Source organism: Cryptomeria japonica, chromosome 9 (genome assembly GCF_030272615.1).
Source record: "Cryptomeria japonica chromosome 9, Sugi_1.0, whole genome shotgun sequence".
In the NCBI taxonomy this organism is placed as follows: Eukaryota; Viridiplantae; Streptophyta; class Pinopsida; order Cupressales; family Cupressaceae; genus Cryptomeria; species Cryptomeria japonica.
This window is the reverse complement of record NC_081413.1, coordinates 750,672,190-750,688,666: the sequence shown is the minus strand read 5'-3', so window position 1 is coordinate 750,688,666 and position 16,477 is coordinate 750,672,190. Positions and strand designations below refer to the sequence as shown.

Sequence of the window (16,477 nt, the reverse complement as noted above, 5' to 3'; positions counted from 1 at the left end):
AATTTGCTTGCAATAAACATTGTAATAGCAGGTAAAAATAACAAGGAAAGCCCAATTATATTCAAGCCTTTCTTTTTATTTATAACTGATCATCCTAAACATAATTAGTAAGGAAAGCCCAATTATATTTCAAGCCTTTGTTTTTATTTATAACTGATCATCCTATACATAAAAAGTTTGCATATAAAGCATATGCTTAGCTCTCATTATCCATAAACATATTATATATGTTAAAAGACTACAAACTTACAAAAGTACATAAACCAAGGACTTCCTAGGGTGGTCATGGCTAACAAAATGCATGCCTATCAGTAGTTAACAATCAAATCAGCATTTTGGTAATGCTAAGAAAGCAAGATTTTCCTAGTGTCAGATTCATTTGCACAATTTGCGTCTTCAGAGTTCACTCATTCACTTTGGTTCCTTGCGTCATCTGAACTGTTACAGAAAAGTAGGGACTGTTCATCTGTCATCTCTGACGCAAGAAAGCTTAGACAATCCAAAAGAGGAGAGATGAAAAACCTAGCCCTCAAAGTGTATAAACAGAACAGAGAAAAGAAACTGTTGCAGGAATTGACGTCATATTTCTACAACATAAACAATCAATCAGAAATTAACGAGGCAAATTTTCTGAAAAGGAAATGGAACTAAAAATGCACTGGATAAAAGGGTTTAATTTTTAGGCCCCAAATGATGCCACTGAATTTGCATTAAGTGCTTTCAGAATTAACCCAAATAACAATAGCACTGTAGCAGAATTCATTTAATACTAGTGATCCCTTTTGTATTTCATATCAACAACATAACTTTCCAGCCATATAGATCCTAATGAAAGGAAAAAGATATATTTTACCGATTATTCCACCACCAGCAGTGGTCCCTTCTGAAGTTGAATTTCCACTACCGCTTCCTAACTCACAAGGCATGTATGCATCTCCATATTCTTCACCACCTTTACTAATATTTCCATTAAAATACCCATCACCACCCTTACCACCATGACCACCACCACCACCAGCACCATCAAACAGAACCTTACCTTTGCCCATACCTCCTCTGCAACCTGCAGATGCAGCTATGTTGACTATAAAACCAACCTTGTGAAACTACATGGCCTTGCATAATTTAGCTAAACACACAATGATAAAAGATACAATCATATAAGTTGCCATATAAAATTCTGAGTACAAATATAGACGAAAAACATCTAAACTTTATACCTAACCCAGATGCTGTTATCAGACCGCCACTATTCACAGTCACTGTCCTTGCACGATTAACATGAATTACACTTCCTTTAACAAGGCCATCTACATTGATGTCTTCCACTCGACAAAGCTGCAGTTAGGAATTTAACCTTAGATGTAATAGATAAAATATTTCAATACCATCTTTAGCAGGACAAAGAAATAATGTTAGTAGTGTCTGCATAATAATAAGCAGAAATCTACTATATACTTAATATTTACAAAATTATTATTTTAAGTCGCACCTGGAGTGTGAAAGCTAATGAACTATTTACGTTACAATCTTCAGGAGGATGAATAAGCTCTATAGGACAAGCTGGACTTTCACAATTCAGTTTGGGTGTTCTGCATATCAAATTAGACTACAGAAATTATGCAAGAACACAATTTGATCCCGAATGTTTAAAAAATTGAAGACATGATCCAAGTCGAAATTCAGATATCCTTCCAGAAAGCAAAAATCATACTCACAAGTCTCCTTTTGATGCATTCTCTAAGGGTGCTTGTAACATAGATCCAGGACCAACCTAACAAAAACATAGCAAAAGGTCATTACATTGCAAAGAGTTTTGGCACAGTTATAAATAGTGTATTTAAAATCCAACAATCCACCTTGACCATAATACAATACAAAATACCGATTTCATAATGATAGCATAATCCCAAAAAGACATATTGATATTATTGATACTAAACTAGCTTCATTGACATCTTGCTACTTTTTGGGTACTAAATTGTTACTCCTTTCCCCTCACCCCATTGTTAATTATTTGAATTTTGGCCAGCTGCTATACCCATTTTTACAAAATATCCATGGTTCCTTCACTCCAACCCTTCCTTAACATTGCTGTCCAACACATAACTTACAGCTTGGTCTTGATTTTGTACTGTAACACTCTAGATCCAAACTTATATTGCAGATAACTTAGAGGATTCTTGAAGGCTGACCTTCAACTACTTAATAGTCTTGAATTGATAACTCTAGTCATGTTGACCAAAGATATGTTGCAAATCACAAATGATTAATTTTAATATTGTACCACTCATACTTCTATCAGACTCTCCCAAACAATAGTCTAACATTTGTATACACATTGACATGTAGATTGTTGTAAGGGTCTGGTCAGGGTGACTTGACTTGTCTCTTCTATGCCTGAAGGCCTGCTTATAGAAAAAAATTACCTCAGCTATAAGCTATTGCAATGGTTCAATTCCTCCAACACACCTTAGTATAATATTCTGAAGTGGCCCTAGGCCACACCTCACTCTCAACTTTCATGTTGATGTATATCTTCGTTCACAAATCTCAATTAACATGCTATCCTTGTAAATAAATAAGCTCAAGCATATAATAGAAAATATTCAAGAAAATCTCTAACCACTTTGTGGGAATCTCTTTCAATAAGGGTCTAAAAACTTTAAAACCCAAATCTAGATATTTTTTATTTCTAGCAGATCCTTCCTCTCATTGATTTCCCATCCTAGAAATCAAACCATATACCTATACCTACTTGATGGCTGACCTGAATTAAACTGTTACTTCAGGGGTCACTACACTACCTAAGGAACTTAATCTATTATAAGAAGCAACTGTACAAACTCCCATAAAACAAGATGAAAATTACTAAGAGCTGACCAATATAGATTCTTATTTCAGGAGAGAAATTAAATAAAATGGGCAAGTTCTGCTAGAAAGATGTATGCATTATTCTCTGCTCAATGCTTTCAGTCCAGCTATTATATAGCCTTACAATACAAGAAACCGAAACATACTATATCCAAGTCAAATAAAGAAAAACTTGTTTCTTACTAAATTGAAAAAGTTTGTTGGAGTTATTTAATTTGGATACCCCTAGCTACCAGCAATCCGTAAACTCATAAATTAGAATCTAAGAATCAACCAAATTCTTAACTATTTGCTGCTTGCTATTGCAAATGAAGTGTATATTTAGTGATGAGAATATTGTATTCAAAACAAAAAATAATCACACACGGAAATTCACACAGCTCAGAATTTTATCCTAGAAATCCCCAATATGAACAAAATACTAACTTTGTGGTAGTGGCAATGACCTTGCTACCTTTCTTTATTACTTATGACAATAGAGCTCTCCCACACCCGAGAATTATTTCTGCAAAGACAAGTAGTTAGAATGGCAACAATTTGGTTAAAATTCCATACCTGACGTGCAGTGTCAACGGACAGTACCACAAATGAGGTACAATCAATACTCCAACGCAATTGCAGTCCAATCCGTGTACTTTTTAATCTGCATTTCATTTTGAACACTGTTCCTACATCTAAATTCACTTTACTATTCTCCCTATTTTGAACATATCTTCAAGATCCATTTTGGATCATACCTCCCTTATTAAGGGGCATTTGATCCCACCAAAGCTTATGAGACATTAGGTTGGGGAAGGGTTCTCCCACTCTTTGGAATACTGTCTTGCTTGGCTGATCTTCTGATCTTAGAATCCAATTTTCCATGTTTCCTTGACTTTGTTCCCAATTTCTCATCTTCTTTTCTATCACCACATCCTCTAAGCATGGTTCTTCCTTCCACGTCCAAATCTTCAATGAAGGGTAGTGCTTGTTTAAACACATATAGTGTGTAGGGCTCATAGCTACAAGTACCCACAATTCACATCTACGTGCATCCTCATTAAATGAGAGAAGATCATATTTGAATGCATTTTCACCCATGGCCTCCAAAACTTAAGGATCCATACCTCAATGGCTAAATTTTCATTGCTTGTCCTTGTAGCTCCCCCTTGCCCCAAGAAAGCCATGACTTGGTCTCTCATCTAAAGATTGTGTTCTTTCTTATGCTGATCATGCGTTTGTTTATAAAATTGTTGTTTCTTTCTGTTGGTTGATCCATCTTCAGCTTCTCCACGTGGCGCTTCTTCTGCAGCATTATTCACAGATCCCTCTAGTGTCGTTCATCCTAGCATCTTTGATCTGTATGCCCTACATTTATGATCGGTGCGATTGTTCTAGCATTTGGGTTGCCTATAAAATTCAACTTTAATTTATACTTGCTTAACTTTCGATTCTGCCTCTACGACCTGTTGTGACGTTTCCACACATTGCCCCATTGCAAATGGGGACCCCCACTTTTTCGCTTTAGGCTTAGGGTTTTAGTGTTGTTATATTGGTTAGGTGAAAGTCTCTTAGCCGTTAGCCTTTGCTTCTAAAGAGGTTGGATTTTGTCAGTCGTTAGGGTCTCCTTTGAAAGCATAGATAGGTCCTAGAGTTTTGGTATGGTTAAGGTTAGGTTAGATTGAAGAATGGTCGTCAAAATTGCTTTCAATGATGAACAACATCCCAAGATGATGAAGTATGAAGGCATCAAGCTTATCAAAATTTCGGAGATGAAAATTTGACTAAGGCAAAATCTCATTCAAAGCATGGTCTGTGCGAATGGACCCTAGAAATGCGCCCATGCTAGAGAGGCAAGAACCATGAAATGATCAAAGGACGACCCTAGTAGGTGATCAAAGCTGATGAATTTTGGTGTATATAAAAATTTTGACTAAGTTAATTTTCTGCCTAAAGCATGCCTCCTTTGAGTGCTTGCTCACCGAGACCAAATTTGCGCAATTGGAGCAAGGAGATCCGCCCAAGCAAAGAGCAATTTGTCTAAGGCAAATGTGAAATTCAACTCCAACTTATGAAAATGAAGCCCCAAAAGCCACCAATGTTCTACAAATGACATAACAAAGCCACCATACTTGTGAAAATGAAGCACAAAATGTCGCCAAGGAGATGAAGATGAAACGCCAAGGAAGTGAAATGGTTTGTCAAATGTGAAATTCAACTCCAACTTATGAAAATGAAGCCCCAAAAGCCACCAATGTTCTACAAATGACATAACAAAGCCACCATACTTGTGCAAATGAAGCACAAAATGCCACCAAGGAGATGAAGATGAAACGCCAAGGAAGTGAAATGGTTTGTCAAGTCGGCTAAGAAAGATCAAAGGTCAAGCGCTTAAGAAAGGAAAGATGAAACGTTTGCCAAGCCTAGTCGGCTAGGTGATACAACTTCACACAACAACGCCTATAAAAGGAGATGCTTCATTACATTCAAGCATCATTCAAGCAGTCCTAATTCTATGCACAGGCAGAGCAGAGCAAATTCCATAAAGACCTAGGCGAACTTGAGACGCATACTTGAGTTAACATCTGAAAATCAGACCTGATTTCAAGACCAAGTTTTATTTTTATTTTTCCAGATTCAGGTTGATCTCTGAAAGCCAAGTGTGATAGGTTGTTTCTTGATCCCTTGTTTTTGTCTTTCAGGTTATGAAAGAAGAATAGAGGACTTCACAAAGACTGCATTAAATATCACCAAAGCAAAGTGCATACTCAAGGAGCAGAAGTAGACAGGCAATATAAATTGCAGACCTGAACGATCTTGAGGATCAAAACTCAGATTAGGTCTGATTATGCGTAACTCTCACCAGCAGAAAATCATTTCCAGAATTGAGAAGTCAGGTTTTGAGGAGTGTAAAGTGTAAGGTCTAGAGCCAACAGTTGGATGCATGGGGCAGAAAGGTCAACTCATCAATATGAAGGGCAAAATCTACAACCTCAAGGTGTCAAAAGCTCAGGCAACATTACTCTACATCATGGTCATTACAACCTCAGATGCTTGGAGTGGGCAATCAGCAATATCAAAGAGTCAACATCAAGACAATATCGTCATACATTAAGTAAAGGCAGTGAATCCAGCAACATCAACAGTTTAGCAAGAGCAATCACTGATGAAGGAAGTGAATCAGCATCACAAGGAACACTTCAGCAAAGCAAGAGAAAATCAACATGAAGGCAAGATAGGCAAGCAAGGGTAAAAGGTTGACTTGTTCGTGATGATGCCATCGTCATCACACAAAGCTTAGGAGATGTTGAATATCAAGAGAAGTTGCTCTACATCAAACTTGCTTGTGACAAAGAATCAAGCCCACCAAGCAGACTGAGGTAGCATCCTAGTCATCATCCCACCAACCAAAGGGCTCCACGTCAGCATGTCCAGATGCAATGTACCTGGGATCCCATGGAGCCGCGAATTTCGAGATGCCTAGCCTCTTTTCCTATTGGTTCACATTCAATGTAAAACATATTTCAATTAAATGTAATTTTCTCATTGGCCAAAGGGAGTTGTTGTAAAAAAACCCTAATTAGGGTTTTCATCTTGTAATCTTGGCCATTAATTGTGAATCAATTTGCGCCATTCATTGTAAAGAGCTATCTATATAAGGCTCAGTTTTCTCATTTGTAGGAGTTAATAATGGAATAGCAAGTGAATAGAGAATAGATAGCAGTTAGATCATTGGGAGTAGAGTAGAGTAGGAGAAAAAGAGATTGTTCCAAAGACTTCGTTGCAGGAAGCATGTTAATTTGATTGAAGATATGGTGAACTTTATGTGTTGATTCAACATTTGCATGGTCTCTACTTCTCATTTTGGTCTCATGTTGTTTAGATGAATGGAAGAACTTTGCGCATGATCAATGGTGAAATTCATATATCCATACTACTAGCATTTTGCTGATTGTAAAATGTCTTGCATAGTCAACTGGATCCCTCTTATTAAAACATAACTTCAATCGCTACTTGCCTCATTGATATGCATCGTCTTGATGGTATCTATGTTTATGGTGGTGATTTGAACATCATTTTTGCTCTCCTTAGAAGATAGCACTAATCATTGTGGATAGCACTAATCTTTGTGGAATTGTTGCTTTGCATGTCGAATCAAGGCTTAGTTGAGTTTCACCAAAGATTGTCCATCATTCCTACATTCTTAGGATTAGATTAGAATCCCTAAACCTTATGTCTTTTGTCCTTTAATAATCCAAGCAAGTAGCTAAAATCTAAGTTCCAACAGCATTCAAGCAAAAGTTCATGTTCAATGTAAATCCCCCTTAGATTACCAGCAATCACATCAATTATTGAGCTATCTACACGTCAAGACCTGACAATAGAAACCTTGGAGTCATCTCGGTTGATCACATAATTTAGCATCCAAGGAGATTTTGATCAAGAGAGGATAGAGTGCCTTTCGTATTTTATCGTGTTGCATAGTGCATAAAACACATCAACACAACCTTCAAACGTACATCATCAATCTAATTTTAAAAAAATGGGAGGTAGGATGCTAGGTTCTTCAAAGTTTCCATTGTCTTCTCACTCACTCTTTCATCAGTCAACTCTTCCTTTCTCTCACCCTAAAGCTTTGAATTTCATCTGTATTCCTTCGCAACTTATCTCCATCTTCCTCGAATATGTTTACCTTGAGAGTTGGCAAGTGATTCTTTAAATCTCTAATATATGGTCGAGATTGTGCTAGGACAGACCTTATTTGGGTATCTAACTCATCAATTATGGAGATTTTCCATTTCGGCATATCTACCCATGTGGCTGATTCATTCTTGTCCTGATTGCTGATTATCCCTTCATTGATCAAAAGGGCCAGGGGGAACTTTGAAACTTCCTCCTGCAACTCATGAAGGATCATGGACAATTTGTTTTTCTCTCTTTTCACATTCTACAACTCTTTGTTACAAGCCTTCATTTTCTCTGATATCCGAGCATAAGCTCTCATAGATTCTTCTATGCATACTATTCTATCCAACATAACTTTGCTGGCCCAATTATCTATTGGCTAAAGTGACTAACTACTTTCTTTTAATTTGATTTAACTTACTGCGGTCCAACCCCTCAATAGAAACATTCTTAATTTGGCTTGTAGATTATCATTTGTTTGCCAAAAGGATTAGATGAAGTAAGTCAAAGTACTCACCTAGTTTTGTAGCACCAGATTCTTTTGTACTTCAAGCTTGACCCTTTTTGATAGAGCTCCTCCTGAGAATTTGGCATGATAAATATCTCCTTCGACTGTAACCAAGCCCATATCCACTCTGACTTCATGTTCATTTTTGTCACCAATGAGGTCTACAATCTCCAAAACTCTGTGGCCTGAAATAGGGTCGGCAATCATTCTAGACATTCTTCTAGCCTTTTTAGGCTTGGGACTTCCTTGCAATAAATTAGCCATTGTGTCTATTTTTGTATCTGGCATAGATGTATATCTCTTTTTCTTTTCCACGACTTTCTTCAGCCACGAGGGTGAGGTAAAAGCGGATGAACTAGGAACACTGGTTATCGCATTCATTGGTGGTGGAGGTACATAATCAACAGGGTAAGGAAAAATCAGAACTGTCAAAAAAAGCATTGGCAATATTATCTCCACCGATTTAAGAGAAACATTTTCTTGGGCATCACTCGCAATTGACGGGTTGTCAGAGGTTGGGGTAACAAGGACAGAAACTTCTTTGTTCACCTATATATTCGGTGCATCTTCGCACACAGATTTCAGCTTCGCATTATCCTTTGGTTGCTCTCCATATCCTCTAGATTGAGAAGTACTCCTCTAGGGAGTTGAGACAGTTGGAGTTTTAGAGGTGGCAGGATTCTGAGATGCACTATGATTTGGGTTTATTGTCCCTTTTTGTGTGGAGGAACCAACACATTCCCTTGTTTTCTTCTCAATCCACCTTTTTGTTCTTTCCAAGACAAGCAAGGTTCTGTTCTCAATGTCTATGTTATTCTTGTCTAACCAAGATGACTAAAGAAGGGTACCAGAGCAACATTTTATTAAATCTCATTGATCATCTCAAAATCATCATCAACCAGACCCTCAAGGATAAATAGAGGTAGCTCAAAAGCCTTGAATAAGCCCAAAAATAGCCTTTGCTATCATAATAAGTTCTATGTGACAGAAACTGAAAATTGAACTTAGCTAAAGTTTTACCTGTCATCTTGGCAGTCTCATTGCTCTTGCAAGAAAAATCAGACAAGGAAAAGGGAAAGGAATACCCATTCTTCTTCAAGTGCTCTATATATTTAACATTCACCTTTTCCATTTGGCGGCAAACTTCCAATAGCATAAAATAATCAAAGACATACTTGGGTAGTTTGTACGAGGTATCTTCATAACCTCCAATCATTAGATATGAGAAATTGTCAAATAGAATAAAATAGCTACCAAATTGGATTACAAGAGCTGCAGCTTCTGAGGATAACCTCCTTTCAGACGAACCTTCAATTCTTTTAATCATTGTCCACAAGAAAGCGTCATTGACACAGAGATAATCTTTCATCCCCAACATCTTTTGCAACTACGAAAAATAATCATATGCGAGCGCATCTGCCATCAGGAAGCTTTGAGTTTGCAATCCCAGCCAAGACACTTCTCTGCTAGCGAGGAGGCTTCACCTTTAATTCAAGAAAGAGAAGAGAACAAAAAAGAAATCTTTTAACCTACTTGTTCATGTGCGCCTACAATTTTCTTCCGCCACGAAAACTCGAAGCTTCTACCTACTAGCTCTTGCGGCAAAATGATTTTTTCAAAATATCACCCTTTTTAAACTCTCGAACCATCACTGATAAGGGGTGTTGGAGTTCAGGAAACTTCCGACTAGAGAGACAAGAACAATGCAAAGGACAAATGTCAAGACATCCTAAAGAGTAGTCAGATGGTTGGTGGACTTAAGAACTCAGGAACCATATAAACAAAAGGAGGTAATGGTTTGAAACACGCCCAACTAACTAACACAGAGACTTCTTAGCATACATGATCAACAATAAGGACTCAAAGCAAAGAGCGATTGAGTGGTCGGCGGTTTTGTGAACTTTTGTACCATAAGCGTTAGGTTCAGAAATTCAAATGTTTGACGACATGGTACAACATTTGGACAAAGGGGCGACTAGGAGACATAACCTAGCGGCAAATGAAGGCGAGAAAATGCTAAAGGACAATTTTCAAACAAGAACTTGCGTTCTAAAGGAGGGGGACTAAAAATTTCAAAAATCTAAGGTAACACTTTCCAATTTATTTTTTACCTTGAGTTTGAATTGAACAATCCTCCCAACAAATTTTGATGCTTTAGTCGCTTGATTATCTTGATTATTAGAAAAACTAATTTTGTGTTCTTTCCAATAGTTCTTTTGCCTCGAGTTGAATTTGTACAGTCCTCTAGACAAATTTTGATGTTTTCCTCACTTGATTATCTTGTGTTGCTTGATTATCTTGCTTATCAAAAACTACATCAAGTCGACTAGAAGGAATATATCCCAAACACATTTCAATGGTCACTTCTTAATAGAAGAATACAATGATCTATCATAAGAATGCTAAATGTAAGAAAGTGATTCAACCCATGTCTTAGGGCCACTTGTATGCACACTAATGAGCTACACCAAGGTACTTTTGACCACCTATGTTTGACCATTTGTTTGTGAGCTAAATGTTGTGCTTTTCTTGCCAACAAACCTTATATCTCTATCTGAATTATGGACTTATGAAGACCAAAGCATACCCATACATATTTATAGATCATCTCAACTACTTCTTTTCCTGTTATAGTCTTTCTACAAACCATTAAAATACACATCTTACTAAATCTGTCAACTACCACAAGTGATCATGCCCGTGTCTACTTATAGGCAAACCAACTACAAAATTCACCAAAACACTCTCCCAAGGCCTTGTGAGCATTAAGTAAAGGCATATATATTCTTCCTTTTCTTGTTCTAGATTTGCTAGTGCAACAAGACTTACAAAGTCTAACAAACCTTTGCTACTTTTACTATATTTTGGGCTAAAATGCATAACTATGCAAATGAGTCATAGTTTTACCTATGCCAAAGTTACCTACCACTTCGGAGGTATGTGCCTTCCTCGTCTATAGAAGCCTTTATGCTCTTGGCATACTATTTTCTTACCTAGTAGAAAAATCCATTCTTAAGATGGAGGTCTTTGCTTTTCCGATCACCTGTGATAAAAGTTTTTTATATTTCTTCTCAAAATCCTCATCACGTGCATATTCTTCAATAAAAGCATCTTTTGTGAAAGGCTCAAAATGAGTTACCATAGACTTAATCATGGTAGAAATTTCTATTCCCGTCATCTTTCTTAACTTTAACAAAAATAAACCAGATTTCTCTGTTTCTTGAATCAAATTTTTTTCTTCATTAGCACTTATTGTGGCCACTCTAGCTACTTTGGTGCCCTTTGATTATATACTTTTTATTGATTAGCACTTATTGTGGTCACTCTAGCCCTACTTTGGTGCCCTTTGATTATATACTTCCATCCTTGACCATTTGTACTTGTTAGCCCTCATAAAAAATAGCATGCCTGAAAATGATAAGGTACCAAGAATGATATCAAAAATATCAAGAAGAATCACATGCTTTTCTCATCTATATATTGTGTATTTACCCTAAATTTTACCTTGCGTGTCTTTGATAGCTATATCTCTACACTACTTTACACATGCCAATGTGTAACGATTTCGACGTTGCTCTATTTTTTGACCAAACCTTTTAACCAATTTTTCTAAAACTACATTGTGAATTGTGATCTACCAACACATATACTCTTTTTCTCAATTTGTAGCTTCAACAAAAAGTTTGTTATTCTTCTCAAGTTCACCTTTAGTGGCCATGCATCCAAGTTTATCATTTATATTTGAAATATTCTCTATTTCTTTATCATATTGAATTGTTGATATAAACTAAAATAATTCTTTTTTTCCTTTCTATTACTATTTAGTAAAACTATGTGAACTTTCTTTGCTATCAAACTACCTTCATACATATTGTTTTCCCCCTCTACATGGTAGGCTTTAACACATGCTTCATCCAAGTCTCTCTTGGATTGGTAGTATCTAACCTCCAAATAAGGGTATGAATCCCTCCGAAGTACTTTGTCATCCTTTACTCCTCCTCTAGACCCATACCATTTGTCATAGTTTGCCAATATAATTCTATCATATAATCTTACACTTTTGGCAACTTTGTTGTTTGCAATATATTGACTTCATTTGTCTCATGGATTAGTTCCTTAGATTCTTCCCATTTATTAACAATAGGTTTCTTTCTCCTTTCACAATTAGCAACATATATTTCCCATCATGCAAAACATGAATTTTTATTTTTTGCAAAATTCAATTACAAAATTGTTAGCCCCGCTTTTGATCAACCCAGTTTCCAAACTTCATCTCAAATCCAACATTGGATCAATCAATGATGATTGTCCTTCAACTGTATTTGACCAAAAGTATATATGCATGGTTGATATGGTCACCTCATCCCCCTTGATGCCTAGTCAAAATTTCAAAGCCACATTCCTCCCCGGTCAAAGTTTATGATTAAATCTTCGAAGAAGGGAAAAGGAAGTGAATAAAATAATATAAATTCACTTCTAAAAATTAAATCAGAAGTCATAAATGATTTGTGATTTTCAAAAAAATAAAATTCACAAGCAACTCATGACTTTCAAAAAGGGAATTCATATTGCAAGAAAAAAAATCGAAGTAGGGTAATTATTAAGCAATGTAAAAAAAAATTGTTCCAGGGTAATTATAATTTCACTGCCTTCAAATTTTGTTCCAGTGTATTGTACTTTTCCCTTTAGAAGAGATATGGCCCTACTACACGTCTAGAGTTATTAACAGAAGAGATATGACCCTACTAGAAGTCTAGAGTTATTATATTCCTAAAATTATTATGTATTGATGTTTCGATGTACAAGTGGCAGAGTCACAGTCAAATTTGTTAGTTTTTGTGATCAGATTAACAATAATGAGCAGGAAATAATAATGCACAGTCACAAGAATCAAAGCACACAAATAGAAAGGGCACACAACACAAGTCTACCCTGGGAAAACCTCCCTCTTGGAGGAAAAACCCAGCAACAACGGATCCTCAGATCTGATTATTCATTATGAATAAAATTGCAGTCTTACAACACTTATCTCAGGCTGAATACATGTGCAGATATCTTCAGCTTCAAATGACCTTTTTGAAATCAGCATAACCGTGCCTTCTTCAGCATGAACAATAGACTTAAGTTCGCATCCATCAGAGCAGAGTCGCATCCATAGATCAGGTATCTTCACACCAAAGGAGAGCAAATATATTTCGCACTGTTATTGCAGATCTGATTCGCATATCTCATAGTTGTATCAAGATGCATTCTATGTAGCTTTTATATATGAGGATTGGTGCCTTATGGGGTCGGCCCAATAAGGCACATTTTGGCACTAAAGTCTTTGTACTTTTCCCACGTTATATGTGCAAGATAGGGTCGGCCCTATATCTCACTCCACGATTTATTTAGGTTCAGCCCTATCCTGGGCGCTAAGGTAGATGCTACAATCTCACACGTTTGACCTTGCTTGACGTGTGGAAGAGAAAGGGCCCAGCCCTATGTGCCCTTTTACATAAATACATTAGATGGAGATAGGGCCCAGCCCTATTTACACGCCTCCTTAATGAAGAAGGGCCCAGCCCTATAAGGATTCGGATGATGCCTTAAGGCAATCCGAATCCTTTTTATTTTCCTATATCACATTTCCCATCCTAAGCTAGTAGTTACAGATGGGAAAGATGCATACAATAAATTTTCTTGTAAACCATATAAGTTATAAACACTAAAAGGAAGAAGACCATAAACAAAAGGAACCTAATGAAAATTAAAGACTCTACAGAATGATTCCCATAATAGATTTTAAAACAATTATGCAAAGTTGGATGCCTATGGAAACAGAAAAGGACTGCCAATGGTGAGTTATTGCAAACCAGAACATATATACCATACTATTGATGAAACATTAGAGCTTATATCTTTATCTTCTAGCAGGCATAAATAGATCTACAAAAAGAACAAAACAGAGAAATCATTTTTTTCAAAAAAATTCTTACATTGATATTATAAAAAAGTGAAAGGGTAAGGCGCTGTGCCTCAATAGCATCCCCTGGTCCTGACAAATTAAGTAGACCTTGTCCATGAATTCCCAGATTTGAATTAGACCTTATAATTGATCTTCCCTACAAAACAAAAGGAGGAAATCATCTCAAAGTAAAGAATTTTAAAATTTTATCTATATCAACATATATGCTGTGAGATGCACAATCCTGAAATATACCTTTAAAACCACCAGGTTGCTAGTCTCCAGCCAAGAAGTTGCAACATTTTCATCTCCTCCACCATCAATATGCAGTTCGGATTTCAACATTAGTAGCATTTTCACAGACATTCTCAATGCCCCGTAGACCTTTTATTTGCCAATGAAAATATTTTAGAACCCAATGAACTGAATCAAAGAGTATAAAGACATGTTGGTAACTTCAAATAGATCAAATATTAATAAAACATGCCACAAACACAAACAGAAGTAATCTCAAAAAAACTATTCATATAGTTCTGATTCTGACATAAACACGGACATCATGGTTGCCTTTAACTTTATCAATCAAACTTCTATAAAACCTGTGACATGCAATAAAGCTAAAGAATTGGTATCCTTGACTTCCTGACTGAAGTAACCTGATTAAACAGTCTTGTTCACGATGACTCTAAGCATGTCTTAAATTGTCACATTGATCAACACAAATGCTTTTGCAGAAAAGAAGGGCTGAGACAGATCCACAAAATCAATAGGGTAAAGTGAATGTGTTAAGGCCACATGCCTACATGCAAACCACTACCAGCCAAAAACCAACCAACTAAACATCTTTGTCAATTTTACACCAGAATTGCCCTTGTCCTGGAAATTTACATACAATAACGAAAAAACTCAGATCTATGCTACAAAAAAATAGACTTCGCGTGCTAGCCATCTAGTTAGCCATAAAAAGAAAACCTTACCTTTATCATGACTAAGAAAGAGAAAAGAAAAGGTCACTGCCAAGGTGAACCTACCTTTATTGTGGAAACATTCATTAGAAGCTCTTCTGCCATCAGCTCAAATTCTGAAAATGGATAATGCAGCAACCCAAAGCTGAGAGTCCCTTCGTACAAGCTGATTTGTCCACGCACCTTCACAAAGAAGCTTGTCTAAGTGGAGAAAAAGGAAAACAAAGGAAAAACACATACTGAATATAAATAAACATGCATTAAATATCTATTAGGTAAGAATGCTTACATAGAGACATGGCTCTTCAAATTGTACTTAAGGAGATGCACAATTCAGTTGATACCCAAACATAATTATTATTATTGTCCAAAACCTATGTAGCACCTTAGAGATGTATTGTAGACTTCAAGTTTAAAGAATACCCCCTATTCTGTCAAATTGAGGACACGTGTACGCATTTGATCACACTCAAATTAGAACTCAGTATACAGATTGTATCAAAACATGTACAGAAAAGGTAAATACGTTAAGCTAATGTCTTCAAGCTATCTTTTTCATTTGGTATGTTCAATTGGATCAATTAAGAGGCAGTATTGAAATGCATTAAAAAATATGAAGATTATTACTTTTAAGCTGTTCTTATTGATTAACCAATTGTTGCAATCATAATTTGTAATAGGATTGACAGTATGTTACCAGGTTTGCGTCTAAAGGACGGCACAATTGAGACCAGTTTCGCGCCTGGTAGCGCCCCAGAGACCCCAAGTTCATTGTGGGTCCGCAAACCTGGACCCACAATGAAACCCAACCCAACCCCAAAAACTGCCCAGTCACTTAGAAAGTGACAAAAACAATTTAAAAAACAATTTATTTTTTACATTTTTTCCCTAAAACCCTAATCCGACCCTAAAAGATTGATTTAGCGCAAGACAAAGTTCATTTTGTCCATATATACATGTACTAATGAAAAAAAATTGCCCGTACCCACGAACCGGATTCTCGTACTCAAACCCATGCTCGAACCCGAACCGGTAACTTATTGACACGGCTGTACTTCTCATCAGGTAAAAGTCCTGCTATCCTGTGTAGATTTAAGTTCTCATTTTAGTTCAATTTTGTTTATAATCTCATCCTTTTGCATTTGTGTTGCATCATAACTACTGATCCTTCAACTCTCCATTCCTCGCCACTACTTGAACAACTCCCAAGTTGAGCAACAACCCAAGAGCTATAGCTATTAGTAGCAAAACTACTACAATTTATGAAAACCATAGTTTCTTTTGTAAATAATCCTTGTTTCAATGATAAAAATTCTCCTTGGAATTTCTTGTGGGAAGAGTACGAAATGCTGGGATTGAAATTCACTAAGCATGAATGAAAAGATTTTGGTGTAGGGTCCAACTGCCCTTCCGATATTCCTAGGAATTTCAAGTTATATGAAGTAACACCAACATCTTAGTACTTTCTAATGGCTTTGGCCATTGGCTTGTTTCTCCCTGTAAATAATGGATGTTAAA

General features: G+C 36.5%; 1 protein-coding gene across 2 annotated transcripts in view; it reads right to left on the bottom strand.

The window, feature by feature from the left end:
* The window catches only part of LOC131064646 (uncharacterized), an 81,365-nt gene that overhangs the window by 41,103 nt on the left and 23,785 nt on the right, over positions 1 to 16,477 (bottom strand). For both annotated transcript variants that reach the window (XM_057998865.2, XM_059211104.1), the window contains exons 5-11: positions 15,026 to 15,142; positions 14,250 to 14,378; positions 14,026 to 14,151; positions 1,719 to 1,774; positions 1,493 to 1,592; positions 1,221 to 1,338; positions 854 to 1,063 (exon numbers count right to left, since the gene is read on the bottom strand). In XM_057998865.2, the coding sequence (XP_057854848.2) occupies positions 854 to 1,063; positions 1,221 to 1,338; positions 1,493 to 1,592; positions 1,719 to 1,774; positions 14,026 to 14,151; positions 14,250 to 14,378; positions 15,026 to 15,142 (856 nt within the window). The remainder of the gene's footprint in view (positions 1 to 853; positions 1,064 to 1,220; positions 1,339 to 1,492; positions 1,593 to 1,718; positions 1,775 to 14,025; positions 14,152 to 14,249; positions 14,379 to 15,025; positions 15,143 to 16,477) is intronic.